Source organism: Pezoporus flaviventris, unplaced genomic scaffold (assembly GCF_033815535.1).
Source record: "Pezoporus flaviventris isolate CSIRO_AGI_PZ_B2104156 unplaced genomic scaffold, CSIRO_AGI_Pfla_v1 ptg000036l, whole genome shotgun sequence".
NCBI lineage: Eukaryota > Metazoa > Chordata > Aves > Psittaciformes > Psittacidae > Pezoporus > Pezoporus flaviventris.
The window spans coordinates 17,018,175-17,031,881 of NW_026892584.1; the positions used below are offsets into that span (position 1 = coordinate 17,018,175).

Genomic DNA, 13,707 nt, shown 5'->3' on the forward strand with positions numbered 1-13,707 from the left:
GTAAATTTGTAATAACTAAAAATACAATCATAAAGTTGTTTTTTTTTTAAATAAATCAGGTAAAAACAGTTAATATGATGGAATTAGTATTTCTAGTACTCCAAACCCTCCTTAAACCTTCAATTCTCTGAGATTATCCAGACAGCATTTGTTAAATCCTACTCTATATACCTGGGGAAATTTGACAATAGCAAAGTATGAAATCAGATCTATTAGATTAATACAACTGCTCACTTTTTAACTTATTCCTCCAATGTAATTCATTAAAAATTCTTCACAGGACCTTGGGAGCTGCTCCACACAAAGGGTGAAGGGAAAGATGAAAGGATTTTACATTCCCATTTTACTTCACCAGTGAAGAACATACCATAGGTTGCAAAGTACTCATCTACATCAGAAGTTCGTATTAAAAAAAGATAATATGAATGATGCAAATGAAGGTGAACTGTGGTTCACTGGGGACAAAGCAAACTTTGAATAAAAGTACCATTAAAGAAACAAGAATTGCTTTTTCACACCTTGCAACTTTAGTAAAGACTATTTTAATTTTGTAAAAAAGGTGGGATTTGAACTCTGAATTTAATTTAAACTTACTGGTTCTAATAAAATCTTTACTCATTTACTGACAGAGTACAGGTGTTAGTGCATTTCTCTCACATACTTTTCTTGAATATCAGAAGCCAAATACACATTTCTGATGACTCTACTTAGGTAGTGCTTTTACAACATCTGCTTTAATATATTAGCAAAAAAAATCAGAATGCAGAAAGACAGCAGAGGCAGAATATGCACCTAAAATAATTATAAAAGGCAACTTTACAACATTCGCACATTAAGCAACATGTGGGAGTGCGAAAGGGAATTTCAGCTGCTCTGGTCAAATACTGCCCCTTTAACTTGCAGGAAATTTACAGGAGGTGGAATGTGGGCTTTCACTTTGTGACGCCACTGCTATGATCAATGGAAAGAATGCTTGGAGCCTGATCATCTCTAAATCTAAAACAAAGACACATCATGCACTTTGACCTGTACCTTTACTTGCATGGCCTGTATGAAAGAAAAATAAAGGGAAAAAATCATAAGTAAAAGAGATGAAATGCTGAAAATTTTACAAGTTAGTAATAAACTGACTCAGCTTTACTAGGATAATTAAAACATTATAAGTTTTAGCTATAATAATAGCCTGTAAGTGTATAATCAAATGAGATCTTAGTGAAAAAAAATTATTCAGCTTAATCCTTATTAAATGATTGAACTTCTGAATTTAACTATTGCTATTCAGCACTACCATTTATTACTTCAGCTCACAAGAAAGTACATGTAATAAGTAAGCACATCAATATGACTAATTACTGTATCTTTTCCCAAGATCATTAAAAACAGAAAGGTGTTTGGAACTCTGGATAGTCCAATAATAAAAAATATTCACATTTTCATGAAAATAGCTCTTTCTGCCTCTTTTCCCCGTAAAATATGATCGCAAAAAATTATGTTTAGAAATGGATATCGAACTATCACTGTGAAGATGCATTTCATTTATGGATGTATTTTCCCATTGCATAGCTCATTACTATTTTGAAGACAGCCTGAGAGAAAACTTAAGCTCCTATCTCTCAGCAGTACCCATTCTGAGACCACTATTATATACTCAACTGTAACTCTTATACATACACAGTTTTTATTCCTGTTTATGATGTTAATACCATAAATACACTTAAATAAACATGCATACCATAGTCAACAATACATTATCATTGTGTCAGACAATCTTAAGAAGATAAATTCAAAGTCATATAGTTACGGTAAAATGGCAAAAAAGTTCAACTGCTACTTATAGGAATCCTTGACCAGGCATGGGAAAATACTATAGAAAACTGTTAAAAATAAATATTAGAAAAAAAAAACCAACCCACCAATACCCACCAAAAAACCAGAAACTCAAGAACCCCCACTTCTCTGATAGGTCTAATAGTAACTTTGTTTTCTTGTGATGCTTGAGTTAGCCTCAAAATGTTGAAGCCAAGTTATTAAAATATCTTTTTATATTCTACTATATTTATATTACATAGTGAAGAAAACCAGCTACAAGAAAGACTGAAAAACTAATCATCAAATTAAGTGTTTAGCATCTCAGAATCTTCAATACCTTACTCAGACAAATAGCAAATTTTAATTGAAAAATGCTGCACAGACATGGCTCAGCTTATATGCACCAAAGGTAAGTAAAGACGATATGTTAATTATATTTCATTTATTGGTGATGGCCATAAAAGTAATCCACTCATGATTTACAATAGTATATCTAAAGGAAACATACTGCAATTGAAATAAGTCTCAAAGAAGAGATCTAAACCTCTTGCAGAAAATACTAACATGAAATGCTCTAATTATCATACATTTGCAAATAATATGCATTACATATTGCAAATGGGCACATGCCACAATGTAGTTCTGTAATACAACTTGGATTTTATGTCTGCCTCAAAATCCTATAATAGGTCTATCCAAATGCTTTTAAAAAACAGATTAAGAAAAAAATTAAGAATGAGAGCCAGTCAAATAAGCTTCAGTAGGCTATGCGAATTCTTAGCAACTGAGGTTATATATCCAGCCACACATTCCTTTAGATGCAAAAGTTACACAAGAAAAATTGCCCACATATGTATTAGACATTTATTATGTACATGTGAATGTGTGCATTTAGTCTTTTACATCAATTAACTGTAAACTACAATAGGACAACATTGAATCTTAATAAAAATACTATTTTACCAACAAACCTATGAAAAGTTCAAAACTAACAGATTAGTGGAGTTGAATATGTTTAAATTCTCCATTTCCACACTCCTATTACAAATCTGTTATTTCAGTGCAATCTAAGTTACCAGTCTCTCTCAGTTCTCTAACTTACCGTTCCCCTCCGAGCAATCTGCTGCCATTTTTTCAGAAAAGAAAAATTAAAAACTTGCTCAGCTGTTAATACATTTATTTGAGAAAATATTAACAATGGTAATATTGTATAACTCAAATACAATGGGTACGTTATCAATTTACTGAATGCAATGATGAATCGTTTGTTACCACTACTATTAGTTACTGATAAATAATAAAATCCTTCATTGTCTGCATGTTTTTTTCTGGATATGGCATGTGAAGATACAAAACATGGTATATCACACCTTACACACTTGCGCTATCAGAGTATTTAGCATCTTAGGAAAAACGCTCTGTTGTAAGACAGTTGTCTAAAGCAGCCCAAGATCAGCATGGGGCCTTACTCCTTTAAGAGACCCCAAACTGTTCTGCCTCGGGCCAGCTGTTAATAGGCAACGTTCATATTCACAGTTATCTACACAGTCTCATGCTGGATAAATATTAGATATGATTACTTCTAAAAAAAAAGTAATGCAAGTATAGAGGAAGTGGTGATAAACAGAAAAGTGCTAATTATTCTGTTAGCATACTATTTCCTGAGCTGAATCTTAATATTAAAGCAAGAAATTATAAAAACAATACTCCCTGATGTAATGCCCTCTACTGATTATTCTCTGAGGATATAAATAAGTATCAAACCTTGTAAAAAACCTGAAATTCAGTTACATAGAAAATTTCTTTTTTATTCCAAACCATGCAGTCTTTTAAAAATATTATTCAGATCTAAATATCTGCTTTAATGAATGTGCTAGTTTTAGAGCATTTACATTATACATTATATACATTATATACATTATACATTATCACCAATTTCCTGCGTAGAAATCATATATAGAAAACCAACACAAAAATTCTAAAAGATGCCTTATGTATTGTATCATGATATTTAATTCATCATGAAACAAATGCCTAAATGATCAGCTGTTCTGCAATCACTCCTGCAGATATCATATTAATAAAATAGTAATGAAAAATACATTAAAAAATATTTTATTTCTTCCTATATTAGCAATAACCATGCACAGTGCCCTTAAACACTATGTTTTTATTAATATGCTTACAAAATTCATATGCATATAAAAGTATAATCTTTATATATAATGTTATGTACTGTATATCCAAATGAAGGAAAGTACATTTACAGATGCATCTACTTCCATGTTATATACAAATACACTATGAATACTTTTATAAATGTATCTCTATATTTAAATATGTACTACAGGAGTTTGAAAATGCAATCAAAACCAAACTCTTTCAAAGTTGGGGCATATAGATTCTTGATGTTAAATTCCTGTGATTTTATAATAATTGGAGCAGCATGAAGGATACCTATGTTTCATTTTGTAAAGGCTTGTTTTGTCATTCCTGTCATTCCAGACTGACTATGACACTAGCAGTTTACATCATACTATCCCTTTATCAACACTGCAGTGAGACACAATTGTGATTAAGTATGAATCACCTGATTCTAAACTACCATGCTTGAAAATAAAGTACACTTAACTCTTTCCTCCTCAGGCCAATTCTAATGTATAAAAGTTGAAGTACATGTAATTAAATGTATGTGTAGCGATTGCCATATGATAAAAGTACAGAACTACGTGATAGACTGTTACAGTACCAGTGATCAGCAAGCAGCCTGGACTGTGCCCACTATGCATCTCACTAAAGAGGATTATGCAAACATTTCAGTTCTATCGCACAATTTCAAGGAGGTGCATCTTGAAAACAAAAAAACACATTAAAAATTTCATTTTCTCCAAATATGGAATTCTCTATATAGTCTGAATTGCTGTTCAGTACCAGCCATGAAGTAATGATAAGCAGAAAATCTGTTATTTTTTGCTTGTAAACTTTCCAATATCAGGGTCTGGCTTAACCATATTTCAGAACCAAAAATATAGAACAGAAATTAAGCAAATGCTTTTTAAGAGAATTAAGAAATGTAATAGCATATTTTCTGTGACTCTGTTGCCTAAAGCTGGACTTACAGTAGCTAGGTTACAATCATAATACAGCGAAATACAAAAGCGTAAACCCCACCACTTCCCTGGAACACTTTCAAAATAGGATTACACCAAACACATTACAAACATGAATAAAACAAAGGGTTCTTTGCTATATTCACCAACACTAATTTGGAATTAGGCTTCATCTGGCTTTAGCTGAGTAAGGCAGTCTTCCTCATCTAATGTCAAAGTGACATTTTTTACCTTGACAACATGCATTTTCTCTACTATACAGGTAACAAATGTACTTCCCAAACATCATGTCGGCACCTTGTCATATTGAAAATAATCAAAAAAGAAATTAATGTGGTCATTAATACGAAGCAAGAGAAACAGTGCACATGTGTCACACTATATTTATGAATAAAGAGGCATATGCAAAGACAGCATTCCTCTGTCAATATTGACAGAACAATACTGATTGACGTTGACAAGAAAAAGATTAGGCCACCAATGTTTCTTCCCTAGCTTTTATACAAGAGTTTACCCTTATGGTGGTTTTTTTTCTCAAAAATCAACAGTATATTACAATCCATAATCTCTTATACATTACTTTTTTTTCGATTTTAATCTTCTGTCTTTGACTACATAGCAGACATTTAACAAGTAACTCTAAGGTAGATAGCCTACAGTTTGTATAGTAGTTGTCATGTCTATCATCAAGAAATAATACTATTTTTAGTTTCTTCTACCAGCATAACACCTGCAATCTGAGTAGATTTTCAGAGCCTTTTTATAACATACTAAACACATGCTGAAGACTTAATTGATCCACAAATTTTTATTAACTTACTTTAGACATCTTGCTCTTGGTGTCGCCTGTTAAAAACGCTAAATTGTTGATTTCATTCTGAATCACAAAATTTTGTTCTTCTCTTTTGAAATTCTAAAAATGGGGGGGAAAATCACCAGAAGTTTAATTCATCTGCAGTTACCACATTTAAATTGAAAAATAGAATTTAATGGAATAGAAATTGTACATTGTCTTACATGTGATTTACACCACAGGATAAAAACTTCAGCTACCATTCGAAAGAGTTCATCGGAATCTGCATCTGGTTTCTTTAGCCAATTGGCTCTAATTACAAAAACAAGAGAAATTTAAAGTAAGACAACCGAATATAATAATCTCTATTTAACAGATCAGGTTGCATTTTTGTAGTTAATCTTGGAATGGAATGAGAATCACCTCAATTTTCCATGTCCATGGTTAAAGAGACCATTTTTCGTGGCAGTTTAACTAGGCTCCAACAAAACTCCTAATTCTTCTGTACTTAATTCTTCATGCTCCTCCTTCCCCTGGTATCAACACACAGTTTTGTGCCTATTACATGAACCAGACTAAAATACAGACCTGGCTGAAAAGCAAAAATATTTCCCTGACTATTTCTCTATCCCCTTCCCTCCAATCATTGATCTAAAAAAGAACACTGCAAGGGTGTGAAGGAAATGAATGAGTGGGTAAAGCTATAACATATGAGTGCTTCACTTGATTTATTTTTGTAATCCAGGACCTAATACAATTTGTCTGGGTCTGTCTGCAGAAGGATGCTCAGAAAACGGGCAAATGGACTAACAGATGCAGCCCTCTTAAAGATGTCCAAATTAAAATGCATTAATATGACCATGCATAAAGTGGGCACCTGACAGCACACATGAAAGGAATTACTATGTTATAACTTATGCGCATTAACTCTATCTGTCTAGTTTGATTTCTCCACAGCCCAGTTAAAACTGTGTTTTTAAAGAATTTGAAGTTTTTCCTTGCCAACAAGGTCTGAAATAGTAAAACCTTGAGTTCATCTAGAAAAAGCAAATAATTCTCAATAAATTGGTTCACATGCCACATGATCATGCATGCAATGAAAATGCTTCTAACTAGTCCAACATGTACTAACATCTAAAAAATGTACATAGACAATGACTGTGTAAAGAACAATGTTGTTAAGGATATAATTAAGATATTGTAGATACTGAGATACTATTGATACTCTTCAGAAGAGCATCTTGGGGTCATGTTCTGGGACAAAAGAAAGGGAAAGTGTAGGCACAGAATAATCCTCCTGTAAATAGTTGAGGAGAAAAAAGTTCTGGTAATTCTAAAGCCAATATAATGTTGTCCACCTTTTATTTCCATCTTAAAAAAAAAACAGCAGAAAGGACTAATATATTTGTCGTATTATCTACAAATAGAATGGTTCAGTAAGGCAAAATGGTTTTACACCCTTTCATTAATAGTTAAGGGTTTTAGCTATCTTTTAGTTTGTGAAAGGCATATTCGTTGTAATGCCACTGAACTGCAGTAGCATATATAGCAAGTCTAGTCAGGATAAGCATTCTTAATAATAGTGTAGTTACAATACAACTAAATAAGCCTAATGCATCTGAGAAGAGGTTGTGTATTCAAGGTACATCATTCCATAAATTAAGAATCTTAAAATACTCAGGATCTGATTCTCAGCATAACATTAAATAGATTTCTGATTATCTGATCATGGAGTCCAGTACATTAACTAATAAATATGAATTTAATTATTGTTTATATTTACCTGTTGTTGTCTACATAACGTATCAACATTGGATAGAAGGCATAAAGATCTCTACAAAGAACAGCAAACTCATCAAGAATGAGGAGCTCAGCTTCTTGGGTGTCAGTTTTACTATCTGCTCTCAGTTGCTCCTCTTCCATCACAATCTTTATAGCTTTCTTCTTCAATTTCTCCAGTGTTGGAATAAAGTGAGTTTTCAGCAGATCAGGCCTAGCTTTGCTGATGATGGGTTGAGCATAAACTATACATAGACAAATATAGACAATCTTATGATTAATGTGCAATTGATGTTAATATGAACTCTGGAGTTCTAGAAAACATAAAGGTCATAACACTTCACATATTTTTGGACTATCATAAAATTATTAATAAAACGACAAATATAGCTTTTGTGTATATTAAGAGATTAAAAGTTAGTTACTGAGACCTCAGATTGTAAGTATTTCAGTTTTAAGTCAAATAAACTACCATGGTTTTGGCAAGTCACACATCTCTAACTTAGAACATACACAATGCAGGGATTGAGACACAAAGTCCTCACAAAAATACTGAAATTTTTTGTTTGTTTGGGGTTTTTTGAATGTGGTTTTTTTTGTATACCATGTCAGAAAATAGTCAGAAGATGGTGTTCTGGAAGAATTCCTGTATCTGTTTTGCCTTGGGCAAGCTAAAATGCATAGAAAATAGTCTGAAGATGGTGTTCTGCAAGAATTCCTGTATCTGTTTTGCCTTGGGCAAGCTAAAGTGAATAGAATTAATGACTAATCAAGGTCATAGATCTATTTTCTACAAGCATTTGTGATAAAATGCAGATCACTTAAGCCAAAATTCCTTGTAAGAACCTCACTAGTACATTATCGCCTTACATAGATAAGCAGCCACTACAAAACTACAAGCAGTGGTCTCTACAGTTAAGCAGCAGACCTCTTACTAAATTTTAATGGAATCATTATTATTATTAAAGAACTCTTAGTATGTAAAATAATACTGAAAACCCAGTGCCAATGGGCATTACAATTTCACAGGAAATTATTACTTCTACATAGATTTTCTTGAACCACCTTATTATATATTATACTTTTACACTGTTTTTAAGACAAATGATAAAATCTGGATACAGTATATCTCTTCAGATAGCTAGCTTTTAAATGTTACAGGACATTTTGTGAAATCCTTTTGCTCATTTAATAGCTGGAAGTTGCTCAGGCAAAGCAACTAATTCTGAACTTGGATTACTTCTGTGATTATTTCACCTCACACTTTTTCTTTCCCTTTTGACCTTATACTTCATGAATAGAATTCATGTGATTTATACCCCCTACTACAATAGTCAGTTCTTGGGTGTCTTGAAAATAATTGGATTTTGATCCATTGATCCAACTCCAAATTAAATGCAAAGGCTCTTATACAGTGCATAGAGAAGGCAAGATTTTCAGAATCTATTATGGTGTATAGAAAGCACTCTGCTTATAGTGATACTACAATGCATGCATAAAAATAACAATAAAAAAACTTTTAAAAATTAAGATTTCTTTCTCTTATTTATCTATTCTTTATCTTTCTTTCCTGTTGTTTTCAATCACAATTTATTATTACTATAGCACTGAGTAATACGGTAAAGTGTAGCAAAGCAAAGAAATGTGATTAGGTACCATTACTCTTTACAAATATTTAGAGTACCTGCAATTCTTTTCATCCAAGATGCTTCATCTATTCCCAGATTGTTGTTAATGATTTTCAGAATGTTTCCAAGGACGATGCTCAGATGCTCGGATGTTATCATTGTACAGCAAGGCCCAGTGCTTTGAGGAACACTCTCTGGCCCTCTTTCCCACCAGTAGGATAAATAGTTGCATAGCATGGGTAAGATAACCTCAATTACATGAGGCATTTCAGTGTACCTTGCTCCAGACTCTGCTAAATCATTAATTTCCTTTATTAGTCCATCCAACTGGGGGATCTCTGGACACATGTCTTCCACTGTGTCAGGCATACCTAAAACTGCAAGTAAGGGTATAAAAGAAAAATATTAATTAACAAAATAAAAGGGAACATATATGTTCATCTACGTTTAAACCCTAAATACAAATGTCATTGTCACTCAGGTTTTTTTCTTTCACCATCTTGGGCAGATGTATTAAAACTTTGGAGCATACATGAAGATCTTATCTCATAAATGATGCCTTTCTGATAATGTGCATATAGCACTGATGTAGGCAATCAATGCCACAAAGATATGGCTTTACCATAAGGTGTCCTGCAATTATATGGTGGGAAGCCCAGCTATGTGAAAGTGCAGAACTGAGAGCTTATATTGGGTAAACTCAGGCCATTGTTTTCATAACCTTTCAAAAATTTCATGTCACTTTGCAAAAGATTAAATCCACTTCAGGGAAAATAAAAAAAGGCAGCTCAAAATCATAGGCGAGATTAAAATGAAAATGTATCTAATTAAAAACTCTTCACATCTATCTCCCAACAAAAATGATAAGAAAGAATTCAGTTTGCCAGATACTTGTATTAGAAATTGAAGGGTGCTTAGTGCTTACTCAGCAATTAACAACCCATCATAATCTAATGCCAGTCACTCTAGTAAAATTCTTCTTCCACTAGTGCTGCTTCTATAAGGTAAAGCTGAAAGGAACAAAGGGCTAGCACAAGCTTTTCATTAACTGCTTTTATATAAAAAAATTAGGAAGCATATGGAATTGATCTACCTACTTCCACCCTCCTTCCCCACAAAGGAACAATGATTTTGGCACCTAATGACTCCTACAGTGGATCAATGAAGAAAATACTGAAATACTTTTGAGTCCATCAAGAGTAAGGGGGGAGAGAAACAAATGAAGAAAACCTATGTAAAAGACTCATGTTCCTTTGATTAAGGTTTCATGGAATCAAAGTCATATTCTGTCAGGAGTTCCCTATACCAAAATGCAGTGGAGTACTGGTAAGACAACAAAATACGTAGATAATTGCCCTGTTCACACAAATAAGATATTGCACCTCTTGCATGTTGCTAGTAAGAACATAAGCATACAATCTGCTATGAAGTTTTGTAATGTAGATATGATCTTCAACTAAGCTTCAAGTTTTACAGTATGCAGCTTCAGAAAAGAATTCAAACGTCACATTCAGAAATACATCCAAATAATCCAAATATGCTAGGAGAAAGACAAAAATGTTAACACGGTCTCAATAAAGCACAGCAAGGCTAAAATGACAAGTAATGAAAGAGTAATAGTAGGAGTCCTCTACTGAGGCATACATTCAGGTCCTTTACATTATTACAATTTCTATTACTATTAGTTGGAGAGGAGCAAACAGGTGTGTGTTTTTGTTTTGTTTCATTGTTTCATGAGGAACAGTACTTACTTGCTCTTTCTCTTGCACTTTTTGTGTTGAAGACAGACAATGGGTTGTAATGGTTGAGAGAAGGTTCAAGGAATGCTACTGGAATGGCTGCTGCAAGAGATGCTAAGCACTCACCAAGTGCAGGACGCTGCCTGTATGAGACATCAAAATTTACCTGAGAGGAAAAGTCTTTCACAGGCTTTCAATGTCTAGCATGCATTATAAAGCACCAATATTTAATCTGATGTAGTTTATGTTTTTAACTATTTGACAATTTTGAAAAATTTTATTTTTCACATGACAAAATTTCTGGAAATTATGTTGATATAAGAAACAGAGTTTTAAAACAAACCAGCCTGTATCAAAAATTCCATGTTAAAAGGTAAACTGCTTCATAGTGCAACAACACAAAACACATCTAGAATATGCACAAAAAATAGATTAGTAACTGCATATTATTATAGCTGCAGTTTGCTTGAACAAGGAGCAAATGAACAGAATTTGTTTTGGCAGTCATACCCTTTTTCAAGATTTTACTACTTTTTTATACATATGTATACATATATATATAAATACACATTTCTTTTGCTTCACACATTTACCATTTACATAGTTAAATTACGAGAAACACTACTGCCACTCATTGAAGACTGATTTTATGACTTTCTGGGTTTCTGTGTGGCATGCTCTGATAGAGGCAATACAGCATTCCCCCAAAAAACCTTTGCAAGTTCCTATTTGTCTGTTCTGTACTAGCAATAGGACTCAGCATCTTAATAAGCTGGATGAAGGAAATGATCCACTCAAAAATAAACCTCATCATAAAAACTAACCAAGCCAAACCGACAGCAACAAAACTTGCTCATCATCTGCCTGCATACATACTACATACCAGAAAAAAAAAATAAACAAAAAGAGGTGGAAATGTACAGATGAAGGTGCAAGAGATTCTGAAACAGTCCCTTTCAGCATAAGACTAGACCCACACTGGCTAAGGTACTCTTCTGAAGTTCTGAATTTCTGAAGCACTTTTTATACAAGATGCCTCCCAGATTTTGTTATGCTTGACATACAGATTGGATAAAGATAGTACAGCCTTACATCCTCTGAAGCTTCATGGCATTTTTTTGGAATGGACGTGGACCTGTTGGAGTAGGTCCAAAGGAGGGACACGGAAAAGATCAGTGGGATGGAACACATCTCCTATGGAGAAGGGCTGATAGAGTTGGGATTGTTCAGCCTGGAGAAGACTCCAGGAAGGCATTGTCGCCTTTCTGTACTTAGAGGAACTATAAGAAATATGAGGACAGACTTTTCAGGAGGGCCTGCTTCAATAGGACAAGTGGTAATGGTTTTAAACTGAAAGAGGGTGGATTTCAACTAGATATAAGGAAGAATTTTTTTTTTTACAATGAGGGCGGTGAAACAGTAGAACAGGTTGCCCAGAGAGGTGGTAGATGCCTCATCCCTGGAAACATTCAAGGTCAGGTTGGACAGGGCTCTGAGTAGCCTGATCAAGTTGAAGATGTTCCTGTTCATTGAGAGGAGTTAAACATTTAAAAGTCCTTTCAAACCCAAACTATTCTATGATTCTATAATCATTCAGCTTTCAGGGCTAACTACAATATTTTTAAGATTCATTTGTGTCAACAAAGCCTGCCTCATTTTATGACCTAAAGTCAAAAACTGTGATCCATCTAGTACCTCATCTTTAACTGCCTATGTCAATGTTTACTTCATAACCATGCTTGGATGTGAAAAGTTTTGCAACTTTCTACCCTCCAACTTCTTTTGTTCTAGGAGAAACAAAAGAAATTGGCAAAAGCAACAGCCTCACAGAATTAAAAACATTATAAAAAAGGTTTTCTGTTCACTTGGGTATTTAATGTAACATGATTCACATTACACTGCTTCAAGTGTGAATGCCTATTCAATCTCTGTACAGAATTACTACAGTTTACTATTGTTTTACTGCCATCAAAGAAATGAAAGATGCAGAAATCAATTACCGCAAAATGAAAAAGAAACTATGTTCTCCACCTATAATCTGTGTCATTTGCCTTATATTCTGACCATCAATATAGTGTACATTTTGCAACAGAATACATGATACATTAGTATCATAGATAGCAACCACAGAACATTTCATTAAAAATCAAATTTTTGATAATTTTAGAATTCCTACTAAATTTAAAAGCACAGCAAAGTTCTCTTCCAATTTAAATTGGGTGGAAAGCTACAGTGTTATATATATATGAGATTTCATAAATTTTCCTAAAAAGGAAACATTATTACATCTTTGCCTTCTTTTGGATCAAGGAAAAAACCTGGGGGTGTGTGCGCATATAAATATATATGTACACAAACACATATTAAAAAGTAATTTGAAAAGACTAACATCAAATGCACTAAGGCTATTTAATCACATGCATGACAATGTCATAATGCATACCCATCTTTCCATATGAACAGTCCAAGAAGCCAAAAGAAGGTGAACAATTACACAACAAGGCTAAGAATATTACTCTTTAAGTACACAGCTACTTTATGTCATATGGATTTCCTAAATATGAGAAATCAAGGAAAAGCCTATAATTTTGCAGGACAGAAACTAGAAAAGCTAAAAATAATTTCAGAGTCACTGACATAAAAAGCAATGAATGTAAAATAAATCATTTAGGAAACTGAGTGGTTCAATAGACTTAGAGTAAAACATACTTAAAGAAAGCGAAATTAACCCTTCAGACAAAATATTTTAGGAAGGCAACTAACTGGAAACATTTGCTCCAAAGAATGAGGAAAAACTGTCAGAGACTGAAATGCAAGTCTTGGAGGAAGTGAAAAACACTTGAAATATA

General features: G+C 33.4%; 1 protein-coding gene across 7 annotated transcripts in view; it reads right to left on the reverse strand.

The window, feature by feature from the left end:
* RYR3 (ryanodine receptor 3) overlaps positions 1-13,707 on the reverse strand; it is a 223,905-nt gene that overhangs the window by 39,315 nt on the left and 170,883 nt on the right. For 3 of the 7 annotated variants that reach the window (XM_061463372.1, XM_061463376.1, XM_061463375.1), the window contains exons 65-69: positions 10,871-11,001; positions 9,176-9,496; positions 7,496-7,736; positions 5,937-6,024; positions 5,740-5,832 (exon numbers count right to left, since the gene is read on the reverse strand). In XM_061463372.1, the coding sequence (XP_061319356.1) occupies positions 5,740-5,832; positions 5,937-6,024; positions 7,496-7,736; positions 9,176-9,496; positions 10,871-11,001 (874 nt within the window). Of the gene's footprint in view, positions 1-1,032; positions 1,048-2,911; positions 2,933-5,739; positions 5,833-5,936; positions 6,025-7,495; positions 7,737-9,175; positions 9,497-10,870; positions 11,002-13,707 lie in introns of all 7 variants that reach the window. The other 4 variants (XM_061463370.1, XM_061463369.1, XM_061463377.1 and 1 more) reach the window with 2 other exon arrangements.